General features: G+C 30.5%; 2 protein-coding genes across 3 annotated transcripts; one reads left to right on the forward strand and one right to left on the reverse strand.

The window, feature by feature from the left end:
- Positions 1 to 1725: 1725 nt before the first annotated feature.
- LOC107888427 (omega-6 fatty acid desaturase, chloroplastic) lies at positions 1726 to 6236 on the reverse strand. Of its 2 annotated transcripts, none has more exons than XM_041109335.1 (10): positions 5727 to 6236; positions 5581 to 5635; positions 4644 to 4885; positions 4071 to 4214; positions 3804 to 3955; positions 3357 to 3479; positions 3050 to 3227; positions 2562 to 2680; positions 2234 to 2348; positions 1726 to 2121 (listed from the first exon to the last, which is right to left on the reverse strand). In XM_041109335.1, exons 1-10 carry the CDS (start codon positions 5763 to 5765, stop codon positions 1960 to 1962), a joined length of 1329 nt encoding a protein of 442 aa, XP_040965269.1. In that variant the 5' UTR covers positions 5766 to 6236; the 3' UTR covers positions 1726 to 1959. The 2 variants fall into 2 exon arrangements, with proteins under 2 accessions (XP_040965269.1, XP_040965270.1); XM_041109336.1 differs by having other exon boundaries at positions 4071 to 4205; positions 5727 to 6212.
- A 14599-nt stretch (positions 6237 to 20835) lies between these two features.
- LOC107889819 (beta-galactosidase 7-like) lies at positions 20836 to 24866 on the forward strand. The gene is made up of 17 exons (XM_041109337.1): positions 20836 to 21021; positions 21113 to 21266; positions 21411 to 21477; positions 21576 to 21668; positions 21753 to 21896; positions 21997 to 22085; positions 22172 to 22277; positions 22357 to 22444; positions 22530 to 22648; positions 22744 to 22905; positions 22997 to 23193; positions 23285 to 23388; positions 23472 to 23587; positions 23667 to 23891; positions 23980 to 24194; positions 24284 to 24560; positions 24640 to 24866. Exons 3-17 carry the CDS (start codon positions 21436 to 21438, stop codon positions 24754 to 24756), a joined length of 2094 nt encoding a protein of 697 aa, XP_040965271.1. The 5' UTR covers positions 20836 to 21021; positions 21113 to 21266; positions 21411 to 21435; the 3' UTR covers positions 24757 to 24866.
- The last annotated feature ends 1244 nt before the right edge of the window (positions 24867 to 26110 follow it).

The raw sequence follows: 26110 nt of genomic DNA on the forward strand, positions 1-26110 counted from the left end.
ATTACTACTTGGTAATAATAAAATAAAATTTCAGCTTTTTAAAGTATTTTCACCATAAATTATAAGTCCTTAATTTATAAATAGGTGCACTCGAACCCATATCCTCTTACATTAACAATAATACTCATGCCAATCGAGCTAAAACTCAATCAACATGAATCCAGTTAATATTATTTTGGAGATTTAAAATGAATACGTGACAAAATATTGTTTATTAAAAATATAATAATTATATTTTTCTTTTAAAATTATTTATCAATATATATTAAGACTGCGGTCAATATTTTGAACTCAGACCCAAATTAAAATACATAAGAAATGAATGGAATTTTACAACATGTAAAATCTCTCCCTTTTAATTTAATCCATATTTACCTTGAATTTTAAAGTGAAAGGAGAACAAATGGTCCAATTGAGCATGCCCAAATCCGACAGGAAATTAAAAAAAATAATTTTAAAAAATATTGAAGAAGCAAAATCTTAATCATTTGCAATGACTTAGGAAGATGAGTAACAATAAATCAGCCACATTTATACGGTGAATACTTATTTTTTTTATTCAAAAGCAATTTTGAAATATTGATACGTTTTTATTTTAAAACGTTTTATTATATCTTTAATAGACTTGATTATGAGTCAGGTTGAGCGAAAACTCGTTTGAAACGTGAAAAGATGTAGACAAAAATATAAGTTCGAAAAATCGGTTTGGGCAAAAAAAGAACGGTTTAAAAAATGAAAATGGGCTGGGCCTTGGGTAAACTTTTTTTTGTGCTCGAGCTCGGCCTAAATTTGCAAAAAATTAAATTGCTATTATTTTTTCATTTTTGCCACTGTATTGTTGTCATCTTACTATTATATTGCTACTATTTTGTTGTTATTGTTTGAATATTATATAACTATTATTTTATTATTAATTTTACTACTATTTTAGAGACATTTACATTTATTTTAATGTTTTTTAGTGTATTATATTTTTAAAATTTATTTTTATGTAAAAAATAATAAGAATTTAATACGAGCAAGTCGGGCCGGGCCAGGCTCAAATTTTAACTTTTTTTATTTAAGTCGGGCTTAAGCAAAAATTCATGCTATTTTTTAGGCCGAGCCATCCCAAGCCTATAAAATGGGTCTAAAATTTTGTTACAACCTGACCCAACTAATAATCACCTCTAACCCTTAATTAACCCCTAACCCTACTTGTAAAGTCTAAAAACTGTTTTTCCTATCATATCCCATACATTAATGTTCTAACTGTATAAACTACAATTTTAAACAAACATGGAATCAATACGAATGGATTTTACCCTTTTTCTTATTATTATGTGTTGAATTTTGCTTAAAAGTGAAGGATCTGATTAAATTTACCCTTTTTGTTTTATTAACATATCAATGGGTAAATGCAATAATGTGTTGAGTTTAATCTGAAAAAAATGAAAATAAAAGGTTGTAATTAAAAAAACAAAGTAAATTGCGGCTTTGTTAAACGTTTATGAATGAATATAAGTTGATAAAAGAGGAATGATTATTGCCATCCAAATATTTTTAAGTATGAATGAAGCAAACTTAAAGCTTTGGGGCACCTGTAACTATCAATTATGTCAAAAGAATGAAGAGGTGTGCTACTACTAATAATTAATAATCATCAATACCACTCAAACAAAATATTATTATTTCATAGTGAATGAAAATAAATAAATAAATAAATAAGCTAAAGGACAATTAAGATTCGAGTCTAAGCAACATATATATTTGTGAGTAAAATCCATCAACTATCATGATCCATAAATTGCCATATATATGTATTGGCAGTCAAATCAACAAAAGATATTTCCAGGGAACTTGCACTATAATACTTTCAAGAATGATTCACAATTCAAATGAATAATATACTTTCTGAAACTGGAATAAAATTACCTAATTACCTAAAAGCAATGGACCCCCAAGGTGTTTAATAAGGAGTTAAGCATAATCAGGCATTACTCTTTTCAGGAATGTGATTGGAGAAGCTTCATTAGGTGCAAGTTCATCAAAACCGATGTAATTTTGCTCCCTGTCGTAAACATGGCACACTGTCATTATCGTCTTCATCAGACGCCAATTCCATGTAGCCTCGTTCAGATACTGTCATGAACATGAACATGCAACGAGAACAATCATTAGCATCTCCTGAGGGAGTTTGAAAATGACCATATTGTTGCTCTACAAACTATTTTAAAAAAGTACTGCTCCATACCGGTCCCCAGTTCTCTTGAATAGACTTATGTGCTGCTCGTAGATTATAACTTGGTATCCTTGAAGATACATGATGTGGAATGTGGACATTGATATCATGGCAGAGGACCTCAATCCTGTCAAATATATAAAGTTCAGCATTTTGCCGGAGTCTTCAAGGACATGAATCCGAGGAAATAGATGAGATGTTGAATGAAGAAATAGTGGAAAGGCATCCCCTAATATGATGTCTGATAAAGCTGATTCTATAATCTAGTTTATCAGCTTTCGGGAAACATGATGGCTCAAATAAAAGATCAATAGAAGGGCAGCAAAATTAATATATTTACCAACGAGGGTAATCACAATGCACTGTTCCATTAAGCTGAGCCTGAGCCGCATTCCATTCATCTGAATGTTTGAAGGGTATATGAGGGGCCGTGTGATGCACCATTGTGAATGTACTCATCTGTCCAATTTAAGAAAAACCACAACTTCTAAGGGTATATAAATAAGTTTCATTTGCATAATTAAATCACTACATTCACATCAAGCCACGGGTTGACAATCTATGATTAATCAACTCATAACAAAACATGCAAATATATGAAGTTATTCGCTTCAAATAGCTCTTGTTTCAAGTATCACTTTGGTCAATATTAGACTAAACGAAATAAGGCCGGTTTTCCACATGATTAAATGGCATTAGAAGATAAATTATTGTCCACCAAACTGGTATAGAGTTTCACAGGTATCAAATCTTATCAAGTGATGATTTCCTGTTAAAGATGTTTGAACTAATAAAATATAACCGCATGAAACTTGAAAGTAGCATTACCCAAAAGTGATAGCCTAACCATGGCATTAGCCAAAACTTGATCCATCCCATTATTCCTGTCTTATAGATGATCAATGGCCATCCAATTGCCATAAAGGCAAAAACACAAGCCAAACTGATCTTCACTCTTTTGACTTCATTCGGTCTGAACTTGTTCAAATCAAAGTGCCATATCAACCTATGCATTTGAAATATACAAGTCATATTGTAGGAGAAGAGGATGGAAGTGAAGTGTGTTTAACTCATTTAAGATAAGTGTGGGCCCTGCAGTCCAGAATAAAAAGAACCAACTATTTTGCATCCATACCAATGAGCTATGGACATCCAAGGTCGAAATGGGCCATAACCGAACATGATTGCTTTGCGTAGAAAAGGAGAAGTCTCAAACTCTTTTTCCCAAACAGGGTGCCAAGCTGTATCTTCTGATAACCTACAGATATGAATAAATAATATAACTTGGGTAGAAATGTGTGAAACATTAGAACATTGCTGAATTTTGTGGTAGCTGAATTGAATCCCAAACTAGTCACCCCAAAGCAACAATATCAAACAACTTGTGTGGAAATTCAAGTGCTTACACTACATGTATAAGGATAACATGGCAGTAAAGGAGCTAATCATCTAAAAGGGGTAGGACGCATATGCAAAAATCTACACATGTGCAGCAAAAATGTTGTTTGCATCCCCTGTAATGACATTGAAAAACTTCACTGCAACAGTGATAATAATAAAACAATAAACATATCATACGTACATGTTTGTCTTTGCATGGTGCCTGTCATGCTTAAACCGCCATGGCTCATATGGGTATATTAGTGGTAGAAAGGCCAGAGTTCCCACAATGTCTTCCAATAATTTGTTTTTTGAAAATGATTTGTGAGCACAATCGTGGCCTATAACAAAGAACTAAAGAAATTGCAGGGGAAAAAGATACAGTAAATAAGTTGGCATAGAAGTATGTCTGTATTTGGTTTTATAACAAATAAAGGGTAAAAAGTGAAGAGAATGTAAAGAAATGTACCCCAGTTATTGCTGTTCCTGTCCATGCCCAAGCTAAAGGAAGTAGATACCATGGGGCTTTTGAAATCATGAAGATCCCCAATGCATAGGAAGTGACAGATATTAAAACTGAAGTCCATGCTTTCACATCGTCAATCTCAAACACCTCAGAAGAAAATTTGGGAAAAAGAAGAGGAAATCAGTAAAGAGATTTATTGGTTAAGTACTAGCATTTTCATATTCAAGTTCATAAATTCAATTAGGTAATAAAAAAAGAAGAAGAAAAACAGTCATGCTTAATTTTTTGCTCCCCTCAGTTCAAAGTATCGGAATAAGTCATAAATAAGAAACATGCTCAAACAACCTGATCCACTGTAAATGCAAAACTATTTTATTATATTTAACCATGAAAGGAACAAAGGCACAATTCTTCAATAAAATTATCTCACTATACAATATTGCTCATACAGACAATCATAGAACCCAAAAACTCACTCAGCAGCATGTTCAAAATGGCAAAACATTATACTCTGGACCAAATTCATCACAAATGATCTGAACAAGTAGGATGTATGGGAACCATAAAAAAGAATACCTTTCTTGGAAGGGTGTCTATAACATCCTTTAATGTAACATTATCAGGAAGAGGCTCTCCAATTTGCCTGAATCCATAAGTTTCCGCTAACTGTTTTCTGTACTCAGCACTGTCTGCTGAAGATGGTCTTACTGGAACCGCCACAGCTTGTATGACTTTATTCCTTCTTAAGGGAATTATACCCTTCCTATGGTTAATTCCCTTAACAAGAAGATTGTCCCACTTCAAATGACAGATACTTGCTAATGGGGGAAAAATGCATTAATACGGTAAATGAGAGGAAATCATATAGAATGATAGCATATAGGTTCATACCACACAACGCTAATCATACATGCGTGAAGGCTAACAACTCTGAAAGGACTCAGATTGATTTAGATCAAGAAGTTAACATCGTATTTGGCATAAACTAGTACAGAAGTCTATCATTTCTTGACAAGAAGCTTCACATGGGGCCTGATGAACAACAAGAAACTACCTACTTGTCCACTTGAGTCTTGAAGTTCTTTCAATTGAGCATATAGCCATTCAGTGCTTCAACTTCAAAGCATAAGCAAGAGAGCATCCACATAATGGTTTAATTGTTGTCAATTTGTTTCATAAGGTACCCCATGTCCTCTTTTTGCAGCTTAGCTTATTCAAGTTTGCAAATAAAATGATGTCTTAAGAAATACTATAGCTAATTATCAGAACCAGTGACACTAACACTGTGGTGCAATAGAGTAAGATAAGGCACTGATGAACTTAGAAATGAAATTGCCATAATCAACAGATAATGCAGCTCAAAGAAACCATGGCAAAGAACACTAGCTAATGAAAAACATCAAACTAACAAAACCCATCTCACCAAATGCACCAAAAACTTAACCAAGTGGTCTACAGGTTGAAATTATTGAGTTTAATAGCCAAGATTAAAGAGAGAAAGAAAGTTGAATACCAGTAGAAGAATGAATAGCAATTGTTTGGCTCCTAATTGGCCTTTGACTAGGACCCTGAAAATCAAACCAACAAAGGAACGAAATTTAGAATTCAAAACAAAGAACATATATATATTTGTAAAAATATTGAGAAATCAGAACATACCAAGCAAAGGAACAGGGAATTTGAGATTTTACAAGCCATGGAATCGGGAATGACGGAAAGCAGGCACCTTCCCTTTTTCCCTTCTCTTCTTAGAAGAGTGTTTAATGAAGTTGAAGAGAAGAAGAAGACAGGGAGGAGAAAGATAGGCTTTTTTTAAGCCGTTTTAAAGGACAAAAGAAAGGAAGGGACAAAAAATAGAGAGAGAGAACCCTTTGAAAAGACTCTGAACTCCTCTCTCTTCAATGGAAATGATAATATTGACAACACAGCTCCAGCCAAGTTTACAATTCTTGTGTGGTCTGTGTCTCTCTCCCTCTCTAAACCGCCTTTTCCATTTTGTGGATAACAATGCACGCGTTATTCAACACTAATGGCTACCACTACCACTTACCATTTTGTTTATCATCCATGTCTTTCTGGATTTGGGTTTTGTTTTCCTTCTTGTTTTCGAATGAATCAAAAAGGGTTAGTTTTATTTTTTCCCATAAATTGTTAAACCATGCCACCATGTCTATGCCTTTATACATTGTATGAGATATTTCTGTATTTGATAATTAGGTTTTTAGATTTTCCATTTTTAATATTATGATCATATCTATTTTTTATTATTAAATACTAAAAATATCATAAATAGAAAAATAATCCGCCGGCCATATAAATGTTTAAATTGAGATATATGCACTTAAATTCGACGTATTGAACTTTTCCCCGAACGAGTAGACCTCCTCACCGGCAACTCGTTTTTTGACATACACAAGTTGCGTTGCGTGGATTTGTGACATTTCCCTAATTTTGAAAAGCTCTCCCATTGAAAAGCATGAATTGCATGCCCTAATCTTTCTCATAAAGCTTCCACTTCCCCGCTTCGATTTGATGCACGTTTTCCATGTTCCATCAAAGAGTTAAGAGTTGATTGACCACCGTCCTTAACTCATTGGGAAAATGGTTTATGAAAACAAAAGCAACATCATGTATGATCCCCAAGAATTTGACCAATTCCTTGTCAAATCAAAAGCAATGGACACGTATCGTAACTTACAAATTTAACTATTCCTTAATCATCTTTTGCTCGGTTATGGATAATAATGTGGAGAGAGTGTTAAGGTTGGAAATTGAAAGTTGCGTGGGCATAATATTGTTACACCCCACATTTAATTTGGTTGATGGATTCGAATGCATGATGTCACGTTACGTTATCGAAGTAATTTAATCATTAATTACACTCACTAATATGTATTAATAGTGTTTAGGATTCAATTCATCATATTACGGGGTTATGGTAGGTTAAATTTAGAATTAGAAATTGGATTCAAACTCAACTATCAAATTTCAATGTTGTGTCTCGAGACAGAAGACTTCTTGTCTCGAGATAGAACTCATTTTATTTTAACTATTTTTGGTTCGATGTCAATATGTCTCAGACACTAAAGGTGGTGTCTCGAGATTAGGTCTAGAGACCAACCTCCCATGTTTCCTTAAATTTGCTTCGATGTTTAACTGTCTCGAGACAAGGGATTCTTGTTTCAAGACCTAGAGTAGGGCACAACTAATTTAGTTTCGAAATTTACTTATCTCGTGACAAAAATCACTTCTCTCGAGACTTTAATAGGATTGTTTCGAGACTAGCTTGCCAAGTCTCAAGACATTAAGCATATAGATCAAAATATAAGGTAAATTTTGTTCTTATAGTCTCGAGACATGTTCATGTTGTCTCGAAACTCAATGGTAAAATAACTCTAAATACACATTTTCAAGTGTTCAAACCATAACAAATGGTACCTCAAACACACATAAACTTTACATCAAATTAAGATCATCAATTAAACTCATATAAACAAAACCAAACATCATCAAATTATAACCATCAATGTAACATCATTTAACCAACTAATTCACATAAACAAACGTATAAAAACTAGCTTAATTATCTACTAATTAAATATTAAAATTCATCTTATAAAACCTTTTAGGTTAAATACCAAATATACCAAAATGAACCCTTAAACAACATACCCAAAACAATCTAGGTACATGTTGTAATAGGCCAATTTAGCCCGGGCTCATAAAAAAATAATAAACCCAAAATAATAAAACAAAGTCCAAAATTATATCATTTGGCCCGATCGGGATGGCCCATTACTTGAAAAGGTTGAAGGTCTATCTACAAGCTTGATGCATATGGAAAAATAATCTTCAAGGATATGCAATCTTAGATATGATATGCAATATTAGAAGATATGATTTTGTAATTTTAGATTTTAATCTTAGCCGTTGATGTAATTAATCTGTACTGTTGGATTTGGGGAGGCTCAACTATAAATAGATGCCTCTCCCTTCATTGTAAAGGACGGAAGTGGGGAGTAATAATAATTCTTAAGAGTATTTACTCAAATTTCTCTCTCTCTCTTGCGTTCTTATTTTGTTGATTTGTGTATAATTTGTTTATTGATTTGTATATTGTTGATTTCAAATATCTTTTTCCCTTATTATTCATTTTCAAATTCATTATTTTCAAATTTGTTTACATTTTATTTGGCCTTATATTTTTTTATTTTATACTCTTTGTTTTAAATTAATTGGTCTTTGATTATTGATGCTATTTAATCCTCTATTTGTTATTTTAGTTTTTTTTATTAAATTAATTATTTTAATATTATTAATACTATTATGTGGCATCATTAATCTTGTATCATTATTATTATTATTATTTATTTATTATTTTTATTTTTATTTTTATTTTTATATTCATGTGCATGCATCGTTTTTATGTAATATATATATTGTTTTATATATAGTATACGTATGCTTATATATATATATATTTTATACATATGTTTTTATTTTTATTTTACTTCCTAACTTTTATATACATATATATACTTTTATATTTAGTTTCAAATTTTTTTTATTTTTGTATATATGTACATGTATGTATTTATATATTTTTCTAATGAATATTTATATATATATACACGCACATGTCTATGTTTTTTATTTGCTTAAATACAAACTTATATTTTCAACACATATGTTATAATATATATATTTATATATTTATATATTTTTCTTTATTTTCATAAATGCATTATATATTTTGTTATAAATTCTATAGTCCAAAATTTTATATGTAAACCATGTGTATGTCTTTTATTCTTTATAATTTCATTTATATATTTTGTACTTTTTTTCTCTTTATATTTTTTGTTTATTTCCTTCATTTGCTTATTGATTTATGTTTTCATTTATATTTTGTTCATTTGATACTTTACATGTCGTTTTTTTATGTACATTAATTTCGTTTATTTCTATGCCATTGTTGTATTTATTATTGTATTTTACACTTAATGTAGCATTACATCATTTTTTTACTCGATTTTAAAATTTTTAAAATTGAGATAATACTTGTATTTAGGATTTTCAAGGAAATTGAGCCCTAACGTATTGGGTTCCAATTTTCTTCGTTAAATCTAACAATCGAGAATTGCTCATTAATCAAAAAATAAAATGAAAAGCTTGTTGTCGGGAATTTAATATGTTGTATCCTAACGTATTGGATGTGACGTATTGATTTCTCGAGACAAAGATTTTTAAAAAATAATAATAACAAAGGAAATATTCCAAGTTTAGGATTTTGAGAAATTGTGCCCTAACGCCTTGGGTGTGACATTTTCTTTCTCCGAAATGATAAGAGTCTTAATAAGTAACGTTTTTTAAGTTTTTATTCAGGATCATATTTTTAAATTTTTGACATTTAGACACTAATTAATTAACTAGGTACCAATTTTGGGCGTTACGAGGGTGTTAATCCTTCCTCGTACGTAACCGACTCCCGGATCCATTTTTCTAAAACTCGTAGACCAAAGCTATTTTTAGGTGATCCAATCACACATCAATAAAAGATTGGTGGCGACTCCCAATTTTTATTTTTTTAAAGTCGACAACTAATTTTTATTTTTTTCCAAAATAAAAGTTGGTTTCGACACATGTCATTCCAACTCAAACACATATATACATACAAAAGAGGTAGCGAAAAAATTTCGGAGCTGAGTTTTCTAGAATGGATGCTTTGACATTTTAAACTAGCGGAAATCCTCGTCTGATATCTACACATAGAAATGAACAAAACATACGCTGAGTATTGAATATTCAATGGTGCTAATGTAATTCAAATTCAAACATATTGCATTAAGAATAAACTAAGTATAATATTTAACAAGTACAAATTATTTTGATAAATACTATTTTAACTCATCATATCATTTTTCAACCTTCTTATTTATTTCATTTTTTAATATCATTTTCAATACTTATTGATTCCGGCCCTTATTACTCGAAGATAAACATTAGGACGGATACACAAATCTATTTTATTCTAACATTCTGGGTTACTCGATAACAATGACTTTTAGAATTTGTATATTCTACCGTCTTGGTTGTCTGACAACGATGACTTTTACTATTTGTTCGTACTGTTCATTTTGTCATCTCAGATTGCTCGGAAATGATGGCTAGTAAATCACTATATCGATGACCCTATGGCTTGCCAGGTACACCCGAACTACGTCTAGCATTGTTTAACGGGGCATTACATCATAATCAGCTTTGTAACACATACCATCATAATATCAACGTCTCAAAATTTATATAAATAAAAAACATAAATTCGAATATTTATCACAAATTCCAAATATCATCAATTGAATCCATTATTCAAAGTTTATAGAGAAAGATATCATTACCTCAATGCATAGGCATATTGGTTATTGTAACACCCCTAACCTGTATCCGGCGCTGGAACAGGGTTATGGAGTATTACCTGACTTATAACTCATACAATCATACAATTCATGTTCATTTCTCATTGTAAACAAAAGCCATCCAAATTCAATCATATAGTCCTTAATACGAGCCCTCAAAGCCCTAAATAGACATTAAAAGTCGTTTAAGACTAAACCGAGTACTTAAGGAAATTTTAAAAAAACATGGAAAATTTTTTAAAGTGCAGAGGACACACGCCTGTGTGGCTAGGCTGTGTGAGAGACACGCCCATGTCTCAGGCTGTGTGGGCATTCTAAATGGGATCACACGATCGTGTCCTAGCCCGTGTCTGACCCCATGTAACTCACTGACTTGGGTCACACGGCCAACCACACGCCCTTGTGCCAGGCTGTGTACCCTTCGAAATGACCTCACACGCCCATGTGTCAGGCTGTGTGAAAACTGGAGAGTATACTAACTTGTGCGACACGGCCCAGCCACACGCCCGTGTGCTAGGCCGTGTGAAGCTACTAACTTGATTTCTATAGAAGTATTAAGGGGCATACGGCTGTGACACACGACCGTATCTCTACCCGTGTGAACAAAAATAAGTCATGTTCCAAGCGATATTCCTCACCCACATTGATACCAACCTATACACATCAATTTGTATAGAACTGAGGCATAATTAGGCACTTAAAACCAACCAATATCAAGTTTATAACATGTACTTTCACACATAAAACATGATACCTATAAACACATTCAAATGATCACTTTAAAACATACCAAATATACTTCTAAAGTATACCTACATGGTCAACCTCACCTATGAGATCTAGTGCCTAAATTCAACATGCATACCACATTTTAACTTCAACCATTTGGTACCCTAATATCAATTCACAAACAAAGCATTACATGACAACCATACATCATATACAATAAGGTCATTTACATATTTACATAACAAAATATACCAAATTCAAGCCAAATCAAATGGCTAAATACACAATATAACATAAAGGCTACCATTAGCCAAAATGACCTATACATGCCATTTAACTCAAAATATAAAGTCATAAGTACCAAAATAACGTTTGATAGTGTGATGCGATCTTCGAAAACTTCCAGTCCGAGTGAGCTACCGAAACACTATAAGACACAGAAAAATAAATAGAGTAATCAATTAAGCTTAGTAAGTTCGTGTGATACGAAATTAGACTTACCATTTGACTACCATTTAAGTAAGCAACTCAAAGCAAGGCACAATTTAGTTTGGCCAAAGTCTATCATACAATCCATAATCATGTTAGTCATATATTCACATAAAACCGAGAATCATATATGAATTCATCAATTAATTGAATTCCATGTACTTGTAACATCTAAGCCATGTAAACATATATCAAATATCAACAATTTCCATGTAAATACTTGTACTTGTTCATATCAAACTTGTATAATCTCATAATAACACTATGCCCGTTAAACCATTTAGAATATCATTAGATACGCGGGTGGTACACACGATGTAACAGCCCGATTTTGACCTTAATCGGAACAGTGGTTTTTGGGACCACAAATTCGAGTCTGAAAAATATTTTAATATTATTTTCTGTGTTAATTATGTGTGAATTTACATATATGAAAGTTTCGTGAATTAATTTTATTGTTTGTGTGCTTAATTTGAAAAAAATGGCTTAATCGCGTAAAATGAAAATTTGATGGTTAATTAAGAAAGTGTCTAATTGTTGTTGTCTTTATAATTTTGAGGCCTTATGTTGTAATTTAGCCAATAATAATAGGTAGTGGATGGCATAATGATGATATGTGATTTATATATATATATAAATAAAAGTTAAAATAATAATAATATAATAATATATGTTATAATAAAACAAAACATTAAAAGCCACCATTTTATGTTCATCTTTCTTCACCGAATGTAGAAAAGAAAAACAAGGTTTGAAAGCTTGAAACATTCGACCATTTTGAAGCTTAATTCAAGGTTAGTTTTTGTTCGGTTTTTGATAATTTTTACGTTTTTGAGATCGTTGCTTTGAATACTTCAAAACCCATATCTTAATTTTGTGAATTGTTGATGATTTTGAGAAATGCCATTGATGAATGCTTGAGCTTTGTGATAGTTGATGATGGAATATGAAAGATATGTGAAAGATTAACATGTTTTGTATTTGAATTTTTGATGAATTTGAGTAATTAGGGTTTAATTGTAAAAATAAATTTTTTTAGGGACTAAAATATGAAATAAATGAAATATGTGGGCTTGTATGGACACTTGGAATATTCGGCCCTTAAGGAGTGTAGTCAAATTTTGTGTATTTTGTGTTTTGAGCAAAAGGGACTAAATTGTAAAAAGTGTGAAATGTTAGGGGCAAAATTGTAATTTTCCTATTTATGTGTTTTTAGGCTAAATTGAATAGAATGATGTTTAAATAAACTTAATTTGAATATGCTTAGATCAAGAATTAAAGAAATTAGATTTGGATCGGGGAAATACAAAAGTGGTCGAGTAGTTGATTTAACAGTCGACGACATCCGAGGTAAGTCTATTAGCATATAAATGTTGTTGAATTTGCAAATATATAAATGTTATTTGTTGAATTGAATTTTGTGGATATATATGTGTATTGGTCGAATGTGTGATAAGCCAGGAAGTTTTATTTCGTGTTTGATTTGATCGAGATACGTTGTCCGAAAGCCCTTACGAACCTTAGGAATAGATAGGATACATATGTCATGACATAGGATTTCCGATATGTGTTATCGTGTAAGACCACGTCTGGGACGTTGGCATCGACTTGTGTTTACGTGTAAGACCATGTCTGGGACATTGGCATCGTATTTGATTCGTGTAAGACCCTGTCTGGGACAGTGGCATCGATATGTGATTACATGTAAGACCACGTCTGGGACGTTGGCATTGTACGAGTCTTTCGACTATCCGAGTATCCTTTTTAATTCCGAATGGTTCAACGGGCAAAGATAAGTTGTGTACGAATGTATAAATCAGGCTAAGTGACCAGGTATGTGGTAGTTGATTACCTATTTGAAAATAAGGTAAGTTGTATACTTGAATTGATGATATGAAGTTATGCGAAATATGAATTATGTGATTGCATATTTGAATATATATGTATTCGGCCTTTGATGTATATGTGCATTGAGGAAAGTGATGATTGGTTATATTAATGTTCAATTGATTATTCGGTAAAGAGGGAAGTTATTACAAATTATATAAGTTTTGATATATATATATAAATTGATAAATTGAATTATATCTGAAATTATAATGATTTATTACTAATTGTCTAGCTTAATTTATGTAAATGATTAAATGTTTATTTGCTTATGGCTTACTAAGCTTTAATAACTTACTGTGTGTAATCGCTTTCAATTTTATAGATTTGGAAGTTGGTTAAGAGCACGGGAATCATCAGAGAAGTCTATCACACTATCGACTGTTTTCGGTATTTTACTAAGTTTGAATTTAAACTTACGGCATGTATAGTCTAGTTAATATGTTTGATTTTTGGGTATGTAAATATGAGCCATGCAAAAAAAAATGGCTTATTTATTTTGTTAAGCATGGTTTTTATACTTTTGATCAAGTGATAGATATGTTGATTTTGGTATTTCAGCTAATGCATATTTATTTATGTGAATTATGTTTGATATGTTTTGTCAAGAAGGTGGTAAATAATTCGACATAGGTGAGCTTAGTTAAAGCATATAAGTGAAGTGAGTTGGTATAATATGTTAATCTCTAAATTGGCCATGGTGTATATATATATTATGGTGTTTTAGTCATGTGCTTCGGTAATGAGGTAAATGATATTCAAGCTTAATTAATCTTGGTTATGTGTTATATATATATATGATATGTGTGATATGTTTGGTTTTAGTCTTAGTGTTTCGGCTATGGTTTATTTATAAGTAAATATATGTGAATCTTGTTTGATATGCTTTGTTAAGGTATTGTTATGTAATTTAGTAATTAAGTGAACTCGGAAATGGCATATTTTGACTTATGATTTAATGGCTAAATATTGTACAATTTATGAGGTTATTTATGGATGTCAATTTGTTATGAAATAAATTAGGAATGTGGAGTATTTAATAAAGGTACGATTTGCTCATGCAAGTGGACTTAATATTCGATTTTATATCTGTAAAATGATATGAATTGTATGGATTTTTTTGATATGGCTAAAATGGTGTATTCTTATGCGCAAACTTGTAATAGATAAATATGCATGTTTTTAGTCTTTTAAATGATAAATATAAATGATTTCAAGGTAGGTTTAAAATTTATGAATAAGATACATACAAATTCGGGTAATGATAGTTAAGTGAGTAATACAAGTTTGAATTTAGCTTTTATAAATTTATTGGATTAGTCGATTAAAGGATAAGTTGATTTGTATTGAGCGTATATAGTTTATGATTGAATGATTTCATTGAAATGGTCATATGTGTATAATATAATGACATCAAAGGTATGTAGGTCATAATATAATGTTACTAATGTTGTAAATGTGATTGGACATTAAGTTGTATACATATTGGTTTCATTATGTACATATACAGAAGTTATGAAATGCAATGTTTGATATTTAGATAGTGAAATTATGTACGGACATATTTTCTATATATGAAAAGTGAAGATATATGCTTGAATATGATTTAATTATGAAAATGTCATTAATACGATGGATTTAGGGAAATCAAATATTGAAAGTATTATATAATTTAACATGACTCTGATGTATACAAGTTTGGTTCGAATTTGTTAATTATAGAATATGTTCGATTGAGCTTTGATGTATGTTTAAATTGAATTAGTTTGAATTTTGAAATGTGTTTATTTGTGATACATGCTTAGTAAGGTATGATTGATTTGAATTGTAATTATCATTTCATATATTTGAATTTAAAATAAGTAAATTGAGGATATTCAAGTTTGATAATGTTATAAATGTATCATTATTCTTTGGTGTACGAAAGGAGACAAATGATTGTGCTGAACTGTGTCTTATTTGGTAATGCCTTGTAACCCTAATCTGGTGACGGATACGGGTTAGGGGTGTTACACACGAGGTGTACTGAACTGCAATCCATCAATTCTTTCACATGTATGCTCCTACGAACGATAATCGGTAAACTCCTCCGAGCTGAATATCGGTAAGCTCATACAAGCTGAGTATCGATAAGCTCTCATGAGCTACAAATTGGTAAGCTCATACGAGCTACGGTGAGTCCGCAACAAATGCAGGACCTCAACTAAAACGATAACCCTAGTGACATGTCATTTGTATCCTACGAATTCTTAAGGTTCAAACGGGGCTCGGTATTCTTCGTACGTCGTCGATTATGCTCTCGGTAATTATACATAATAATTAAATCTGTAACACCCCCAACCCGTATCCATCTCCAGAATAGGGTTATAGAGCATTACCAGAGTTTACAAATTAATTTACAGACATTTCATTTCATCAAGCATTCATATTTAAAATCAATCAAATTCAAAACATTAATGAGCTAACGTTGGCCAATTTAACTCATACATGTCATTATAACCAGAATCAAAACATCCAAAATTACCGATAGAATTAATGGATAGTGTGATAAACATTCATACATCCATTCAATGCATTATTCCCCTTTTTATCAAATATATCAATGTTTCATCAATTTTCATACAATGAACATTCAAATCATATTCACATCAATAACATACATTTCAAGCATTTAAGAATATAATTCAAGTTACACGAACTTACCAGACTAAATTGCAGAAATACCAAAAATTCAGGGACATTTTGGTAATTTTCTATTTTCCTCGAATTTCCACCCAATCATGATCTAAATTAATATTTCATTCAATTTATTAATTTAAATAATAAAGCAATTCATTTCATGCAATTTGGTCACTTTTTGATATTTTTACCAATTTACCCTTAAAATATTACTTTTATTCAATTTAGTCCTTGAACCTAAAACATGCAAATTGGCCATTTTTAATGAAAACTCATGCTAGTTGAATAATCATTTATTTTCCTCCTCCTCCTCTCCATTCCACATCCTTAATGTATAATATGCTTATATGTAACATTATCTATAATTCCATCATTTATTTATATATTAATTCAAAGCTGTCCACTTGAGTCATAGTTACTAAATTATTTATATCTTGAGTTACGGAACTCCGAATTAAGATCCACTAAATTCATATGAAACTAGACTTACATATCTTCTTACCATAAAATTTTCAGAATATTTGGTTTAGCCAATAAGTGCAGTTTATTCTTTAAAGTTTCCCCTATTTCACTGTTTGACAGTTCCGACCCCTCTTCACTAAAAATTAATTATCTCTTTGTACAGAATTTAGATGATGTTTCAGTTTATTTCTATTGAAAATAGACTCATTCAGGATTTTAAACATATAAATTTAAGCCTCTAATTATTTTTATTCAATTTTTTATGATTTTTCAAAGTCAGAACAGGAGAACCCGAATTCATTCTGACATTGTCTCACAAAATTTATTATATCTCATGATTTACAATTCCATTACTTACACCGTTTCTTCTATGAGAAACTAGACTTAATAAGATTTAATTCCATATTTTTTCATCCTCTAATTCGATTTCCACAATTTATGGTGATTTTTCAAATATAACCTACTGCTGTTGTCTAAAACTGTTTTAGTGCAAGATGTTGATTACTAAATTTATAACTCCCTTATTCCCTTTCTCTATAATATTTCCCATCATTTTCACTTATTTCCCTTCACTAATATATCAAGAACACTCTACTATAACATCATTTCCATCCTTTTTCAACAATAACAAACTTAAAAATATATTGAAATCTTGATGTTCTTACCTTGTGCTATTGATTTCAATCTTTAACTTGATTTTCTCTCTCCTCCAGCTTCTATTTCTTGAATCTAACTTGACATTCTAGCTCCCCATTGTCTCCTTATTAATTTTCTCTCTTGGAAGCTATGGAAATTCTTTTAATTTCTAGGTAAAAATAGTGAATTTTTGGTGAAAGGACCACATTGTAAAGAAAGCAAAACTTTCTTTCTTCTCTTCTCTTCTAACGTTGGTTGCATGGAAAGATGATGATTTTTCATCATCTTTCCTCCCTTTTATATTAATCATTTAATAATAAAATAATACTAAAAATTTCAATAAAATATTAATTAAATAATAATTATCTAATTAATTAATTAAAAATATCACAAACATCATCATTACCTTCTAGAATTCTCTCTCTATTTGACCATTTAGCCCTTTACAATCTTTTCAAATTCCATCATTGAGTCATCACTTAATTTGGTAAAATTGCAATTTAGTCCCTCAGAATTCTTCACCTTTTCAATTTGGTCCTAATTCATCCATTTTCCTTAGTTTCTAGATTATTCCACCCTTAAATATTTACATTATTGGTCCTTCAATTTTTTTGTATTTACAATTTAACCCCTCAAATTTTGAGTATTTACTCTTGAGCAACAAAACTTTTCTCACTTTTGCAATTTTATCCTTTCTTGAATTAATATGTCATAATATATTTCTCAATGTTGACTCAATATTACCCTTTTTATCACTTTATTTCCTTATTTTATTGTATCAAGGATATTATCTTACTTTCTTACTGTAGTAATTTTCGGGGTATTACAAAATCTTTCACACACATATATTTCCATTTAAAGCATATAAATACTCAATTTAATTACACGAACTTACCTCGAACTTGTATAACAAAAAATGATCGTTTATTCGATAACTTTGTCCTTTCCTCGATCTAATTCCGTTTGTTGCTTTTCTTGATCTATATAATCAAATTTAACTACTTTAATCACAATTCTATTCAATTCAATCTAAAATTCATGTTTTGGCAAAATTATTATTTTGTCCCTATAATTTTGACCTTTTTACAATTTAGTCCCTAGGCTCGTAAAATGAAATTCATGAAATTTCATCCCTATATAAGCCTAGCCAAATTTCATATGTGCATATAGCAGCTCATACATTTCACAATTTCACATATTTAACACATAATTTTCATATTTCTCAATTTAATCCATATTTGACAACTTCACTAAAAATCACTTAACAAAAGTTATTTATTTAACAACAAGGATTCATATTCTTCCATTAAACTTCAAGAACAACTAGAATGCTCACATGGAAAAACCCTAGAATTTCAATCATATTGCAAATTAGTCCCTATTTAGCTAGCTTAAGCTACAACGATCCCGAAAACATAAAAATTATTAAAAACGGACCAAAACTTTACTTACATGCAATGGATTTAGCCTAGCCGAATTTCAAGCTTCAAAACTCCCCTTTTCTTTGTGTTTTTCGGTTGAAGAAGAAAGAAATAGGAAAAGATGATAGCTAGCTTTTGTTTTGTTTATTTTTATCATTTAATTGCCTAATTACCATATTACCATTACCTAACTTTCAAAATTACTCAATTACCAAGCCATGCACATCCACTAACTCATTTAATGGTCTAATTACCACATAAGGACTTCTACTTTAAGGTTCTATAGCTATTTAACACATTTAGCTAATAGAATACAACTTTTGCACTTTATGCGATTTAGTTCGTTTTCATAAATTAAGCTTACAAACAGTAAAATTTCTTAACGAATTTTTTATACTATCATATTATCATGCTGTAGACCTCAAAATAATATTAAAATAAATTTTACGACTTCGGATTTGTGGTCCTGAAACCACTCTTCTGATTTCACTGAAAACAGCCCGTTACAATTATAACAATTAATTAGTTTACAAAAGCAAATTGAAATTGAGTTATAGAAGCATAAATCGAAAGCGACTATTCGTTAACGACTTTAACTTTTCCTTTGTTATGAGACAGTCCTACATCTTCTTTCCCTATAAAAATTAAATTCGAAAACAAAAATTCATTATTCGTACAATTCAAATAATTTACAATCATTTAAACATGAATGCATTTATTTCAATTTAATCCTTTACAACCCTAATATCCAAAACATTCTTATTACATAATTTATCCAATCAAATTTGATTTAATAACTATAGTACAGGACCCTTTCCAACCTTTAGTTGCTATTAAAATTTAAAATTTTCATCTTTTACAATTAAGTCCCTAACCACTTATAACATCACATAATTAGATCAATCATTCAATCATGATTAACTCCATGTCTCTTACTACACTTTTAACATATTCTTTCCTTAAATTAACTAATATTGCACAATACACATACATCATTTTAAGTCATTAACACCGTAGATATAATTCATGAAAACTTAACTTCAACATAACCATTTCCAAAGTTGACACTTGGGCAACTACTACTTTGATTCGAGTACTAGCAATGTGAATAGTTACTACGGTTAACATTATATATGAATCGTGGTTGCGCAGTTATTATGGATATACCCTTCACTAATTGCTCAGTGGCCAGACTGCGCCATTGGGAATGTGTTTCACTCCTTTTTATCTCTGCATTTCTTAGTAAGGGGCGTAATCTTAAGCCTTTTAAAATTTCACGTTTTTTTTTTCTAAAAATGATAAAAAAATTAATCTAATCCTTTAAAAATTATAAAGATGTAGTAGATTACTCAAATGGTGAAATTGTAATTTTACTATTGTAAAAATTAAAATTTAATTTCCGCCCCAAATTTCCTACCTTCGCTCCTGTTCTTAGTAAACAACTGATGCTAATGCTAATGATTTTGTTATTGGCAGGTTGATAAAATGCTCTTCTAGAGCTTGGAAGGTATGCTTTTGCCTCGTATATATCAATATATTTTCTAAACAGAGTATGCCAGGATTTCTTCTTTTATTTCCATATTTTCGCTACAAACATTGCTAAGGTTGCCTTCTCATTCCCTGTTAATGTTTTAGCATAATAGAAGAAAGGCGATCCACACAAAATCCTGGATTCTGAACTGCCCGAAATGATACTGCTTTCAAAGACTTTCAGTTGCCTTCGTCGACCTGATTGCAACTGCCGAAAACATCCGTCCTGGGTTTGAAGAACCAAAATTGCCAAAACTCTAATTTTACAGAAAATGGCTCAAATTAATCTTAGAACATCCCTACTTATCCAAAGAAACCTTAATTTAATATAACTAAAACTCTAAATGTTTTAATAATACGAGAATTTAATTAATTATAATTAAAAAATTTATTTATTTAAAATAGTAAATAAATCAAAGTAAATATCTTTTGAAAATCTAGTATTTGATATGAATTCAATTACTACCCTTATAAATACAGTATCATACTCTTCTGATTTTTCACTCAACACTTTTTCTTTAGCTTTACTGGATAGAAAAAAAAATGAATATATTCAATATTTTATTTTCTGTTCTTATTTTTTCTTTCATCTTATTTCATTCGAATGCGCTTAATGTTACTCATGATTCAAGATCCATCATAATTGATGGAAATCATAAAATTATCCTTTCGGGTTCGATTCATTATCCGAGAAGTACTGCTCAGGTAACAATTTACATTTGAATTATTCGAGATACTTTTTTATAATTTGATTTGGAATGATTATTGATTAGTTTTTTTTTAAATTTTTTATTAGATGTGACCGGATCTTATAAGAAAAGCCAAAGAAGGTGGATTGGATGCGGTTGAAACATATGTATTTTGGAATGCACATGAACCAGCTCGTCGTCAGTATGATTTTAATGGAAATCATGATATTATTCGATTTCTTAAAACAATTCAAGACCAAGGTTTATATGCAATTCTTCGAATTGGACCTTATACTTGTGCTGAGTGGAATTATGTTATTTTAAAATTTTAATTAATTATGTTATTTAATAAATTATCTAACTAGTTTTTTAGTATTAATAGTTTTATTATTATTATTTTATTAGAGGCTTCCCTGTATGGTTGCATAATATGCCTGAAGTTTCTCTCCGTACTAAAAATGATGTATTTATGGTAATTCTTTTAATTTTTAGTAGCTTTTTTTTAAAATAAAAATTTTATTGTATTTTTGTTTATTTTTATATATAAATAATGTGTTTAATTTTTTTTAGAATGAAATGAAAAACTTTACAACTTTGATAGTTGATATGGTGAAAAAAGAGAAACTATTTGCATCCCAGGGAGGAAATATCATTCTAGCTCAGGTATATATGATAAAATTTTATGTTTTATTTTTTTTATTTTTATTATATATTTAAATAATATCAAAATTAAATGTATATATATAGGTTGAGAATGAATATGGAAATGTTATGGACCCATATGGAGATGACGGGAAATCATATATTAATTTGTGTGCCCAAATGGCTGATTCTCTTGATATTGGTGTTCCATGGATCATGTGTCAACAAGCTGCTGCTCCAAAGCCTATGGTATTGTATTTAATTTATTCTTTACTATATTATTTCATTTAGAAATACATTTTTTGTGATAATTTAATTTTGATTTTGTTTTGTTTAATTATAATTGTAGTTGGAGACATGCAATGGTTGGTATTGTGATGAATACAAACCAAAAGATCCTAATACCCCTAAAATGTGGACTGAAAATTGGACTGGATGGTGATTCTTTTTCTTCTTAAAATTGTTCATAATTTAATTTAAATAATTATAAACTTTATATTATATTTTATTTTAATTGATTTTAGGTTTAAGAGTTGGGGTGGTGCAGACCCTCTTAGAACACCAGAAGATCTTGCTTACTCTGTTGCTCGATTTTTTCAAAAGGGTGGTACACTACAAAATTATTACATGGTAAGTGATTTATTTAAAAATTAAATAATTAATAATTTAATTTTATTAATTAACCCCTTTGTTTTCCCATTTTTTTTAGTATCATGGTGGTACCAATTTTGGTAGAACTTCTGGTGGCCCGTATATTACCACTACATATGACTATAATGCACCTCTTGATGAATATGGTAATTTCATGCCTTTGAATATATATATATATGTATGTATATATATAAATTATAATTATTCTAATTAATTATTAATTTTTATTAGGAAATTTGAACCAACCAAAATGGGGACATTTGAAGCAGCTTCATGATGTCCTACATTCCATTGAGCATACTCTTACAAATGGGGACATTATAAATGAAAAATTCAGCAATTTAGTCATGGTAATAAAATTAATTTATATATAAATTTATTTGAAAAATTATAAATATTTATTATTTTATTCTAATTATTGTTCTTAATTATATATATGATTTAGGCTACTATTTATCAAACAAAGGAGAAATCAAGTTGCTTTTTGAGCAATACAAATACCAAAATAGATGCAAATGTCAACTTCGGAGGCATTAAATTCTTTGTTCCAGCATGGTCTATTAGTATCCTTCTAGATTGTAGGGAGGAAGCATATAATACCGCTAAGGTAAACTCTAATTTCGTGTTTTGTGTTATTATAATTATGATCAATATGATATGATTAGAAATGGATTTATATTTAAAAATAAATAAATCAGGTTTCTACTCAAACTTCATTGATGGTTAAGAAATTGAACAAAGCTGAAGATGAACCGAGTTCTTTGAAATGGACGTGGCGACCCGAGTTGATCGAATCAGCTTCTGTTCAAGGAAGGGGAGATGTTTCTCTTAACAAGATTGTTGATCAAAAGGATATGGCAAATGATGCTAGTGATTATTTGTGGTATATGACAAGGTAAATTATTTAACTCAATTATATTCAATTCATTTAAATATAAATTATATATGTTTTGATTAATTAATTAATTAATTAATTTTTTGGACAGTATTGATGTTGCAAAAAATGATCCCATGTTGAATGGAACAGTGACACTTCGTGTCAATGATTCTGGTCATGTTCTTCATGCTTTTTTCAATGGAGAATATATAGGTAATTATGAACTATATTATACATATACATATTATTGAATTCAAAACATATTTATTTAAATTTATATGTATTTGTTTTCGTAGGTTCTCAATGGTCAAAATATGGTAACAACAATGTAACATATGTTTTTGAGAGGAACATCAACCTCTCCCTCGGGAAAAACTTGATATCATTACTTAGTGTCACTATTGGATTCAAGGTATATATATATATATACATACGACAAATAAAAAAAAACCCTAGAATTTTAATGTGTAATTTGAATCAAAATAATACAGAACTATGGTCCAATGTTTGATCTGGTTGGAGCTGGAATTACATCACCAATTGAGCTAGTTTTGAACAAAAATGTTGTCAAGGATTTGTCTTCAAATAAATGGACATATAAAGTTGGTTTGAATGGGATTTCGAACAAGTTTTTTGGCATAGATTGTGCTTCAAAATCATCATCCAAATGGGTTTCCGACCCTATTCCGATTTACAGGAACTTCACTTGGTACAAGGTAATTAAAAGTAATACATTTACTTATAAATGTTACATATAATGTTTGATTTTACTAATATTTATGTTTGGTGTTCTTGAAATTGTAGACAACATTCAAAGCTCCATTGGAGAATAAACCAGTAGTTGTGGATTTACTAGGTTTAGGAAAGGGCATGGCTTGGGTGAATGGTCATAACCTTGGTAGATATTGGCCATCTTATATAGCTGATAAGCAGCTTTGTAAGACAAAGACTTGTGATTATCGTGGCCGATACAGTAATAGTAAATGTGTCTCTAAGTGTGGTGAACCTACCCAAAGATGGTAACCCTTGAGTTTTTTACTTATATAAATATTCATTTTCATATTATTAGTATTATTTTGTCATTATTCCAATTTTGTTGTTTTTATAGGTATCATGTTCCTCGATCATTTCTTAAAGACGGTGAGAACACTTTAGTATTGTTTGAGGAATTTGGTGGTAATCCTTCCGGTGTACAATTCCAAACCGTTGAAATCGGATCCATTTGCATAAATACTCACGAAGGAAAAGAAGTGAAATTATCATGCCAAGATCGACCAATTTCAAAGATTAAATTTGCTAGTTTTGGTAGTCCACAAGGTGTGTGCGGATCATTTGACAAAAGTGAATATGACTCGAAAGTGGATGCTTTATCAATTCTTGAAAAGGTATTTTCTTTTCTTTTTAATTTTTTTAATATCTTGAAATATTTTTTTCTAATAATATATATTTTAAAAAATTTAACAGGAATGTGTGGGTAAAGAATCGTGCTCCTTCAAAATTACCGAAGACAAATTTGGAACACCTTCTTGTGAAGTCAAAAAGTTAGCTGTGGAAGCCGTTTGTGAAGATTTTACTTTTTGAATTTTTCAATAATTTTAGGTCTTTTTAGTTTTATTTTTTAATTATTTATTTTATTATTTTAGGAATTCATCTTAGGTTTTGTAATTATATTAATATAATAAAAGCATATGTTTTTTTTCTTTATTCTTTGTTGTGATGATAAATATTCTTTTATAGATATAATCTAACAAACTAAACTTAAAAACTCTAAAACACCCCACAATTGTCTAAATTATAAGCCAAACATTTGGTGGTAGCAAGGCACCAAGGCAGTTTTCCCGACAACATTAAAGTAGGTGATTTGAGTAGCTTTACAATGGACTTGAAGATACAGAAGGCTAAGCATATACCTCTTGACAGCGTAAGACACAGCTGATTTGATCGATATAGCTTCCTTTAGTGTTTATCATCTTCCACCGGGTTGTTCGTATTGCTAGGGTTTGACATCATCATTGCTCATTGCAATAGTAACGATAGTTTACATATGTTTTACCTGTATACGTGAATGATTTGTGCATGGAATTACTTCATAATTTCCTGTTTTCTCTAACAGGTGTTAGCACGACGGCAGATTGATCTACTAACAGCTCAGGCTTGGTTTTCAGAAAATAAACAGCTCGAGGAGAAGGTTGGTTTCTAAAGATTCTAGCATTTTTTTTCATCCATAATCGGTGGGAGAATGCTTTTGGATTGCAACTACTATGATTCGAGTACTAGCAATGTGAAAAGTTATTATGGATAATATGAGTGACAATGCTTCTGGCTCGAATATGTATATGTGGAACTTGAACATGAACATTCAAATTTTCAATATCTTAACCTTTTGCTAGCATTGCTGAGGTTTCATTGGCCTAATTCAAGAAGTCTAAATATGATAAAATGACATGTCAATAGATTAAGGGTATGGGCCATTGAGTGCTCGGGTTTGAGATTAATATGTGCAATTGCCAATGAAACCTTGACATTGTTAACAAAGATTAAAGATCTACATCCTTGAGTATCATGTTTGAGAAACTTTGATTTTTAGGTGTCTTAGACATACTTCGCATGGCCCTCCACCAAACTTTGCCAAGCCAACATACTTGCAGCCCATCAGGTCTTATAACCGACCTAACAAGGGAGGTACTAAATGATAGTGGCCCATGCAAGCCCTTCGCCTAACACACATCTCACTTGGATTGAGAAAACATCATTCAACCACTTCGATAAAATAACTATTATTTGTTATTAATATACGTTATAACTCAATCACATCATGTCTTATAATTAATCTAATAAAAGAGATACCAAATAATAAATTCACTGATCAGAGTAGGACACATTCCTTATGGAAATCAACTTTATGTAACTCTCATGATCCTATAGTAAGTGATCT

This window comes from Gossypium hirsutum, chromosome D13 (assembly GCF_007990345.1).
Source record: "Gossypium hirsutum isolate 1008001.06 chromosome D13, Gossypium_hirsutum_v2.1, whole genome shotgun sequence".
Classification (NCBI taxonomy): Eukaryota; Viridiplantae; Streptophyta; class Magnoliopsida; order Malvales; family Malvaceae; genus Gossypium; species Gossypium hirsutum.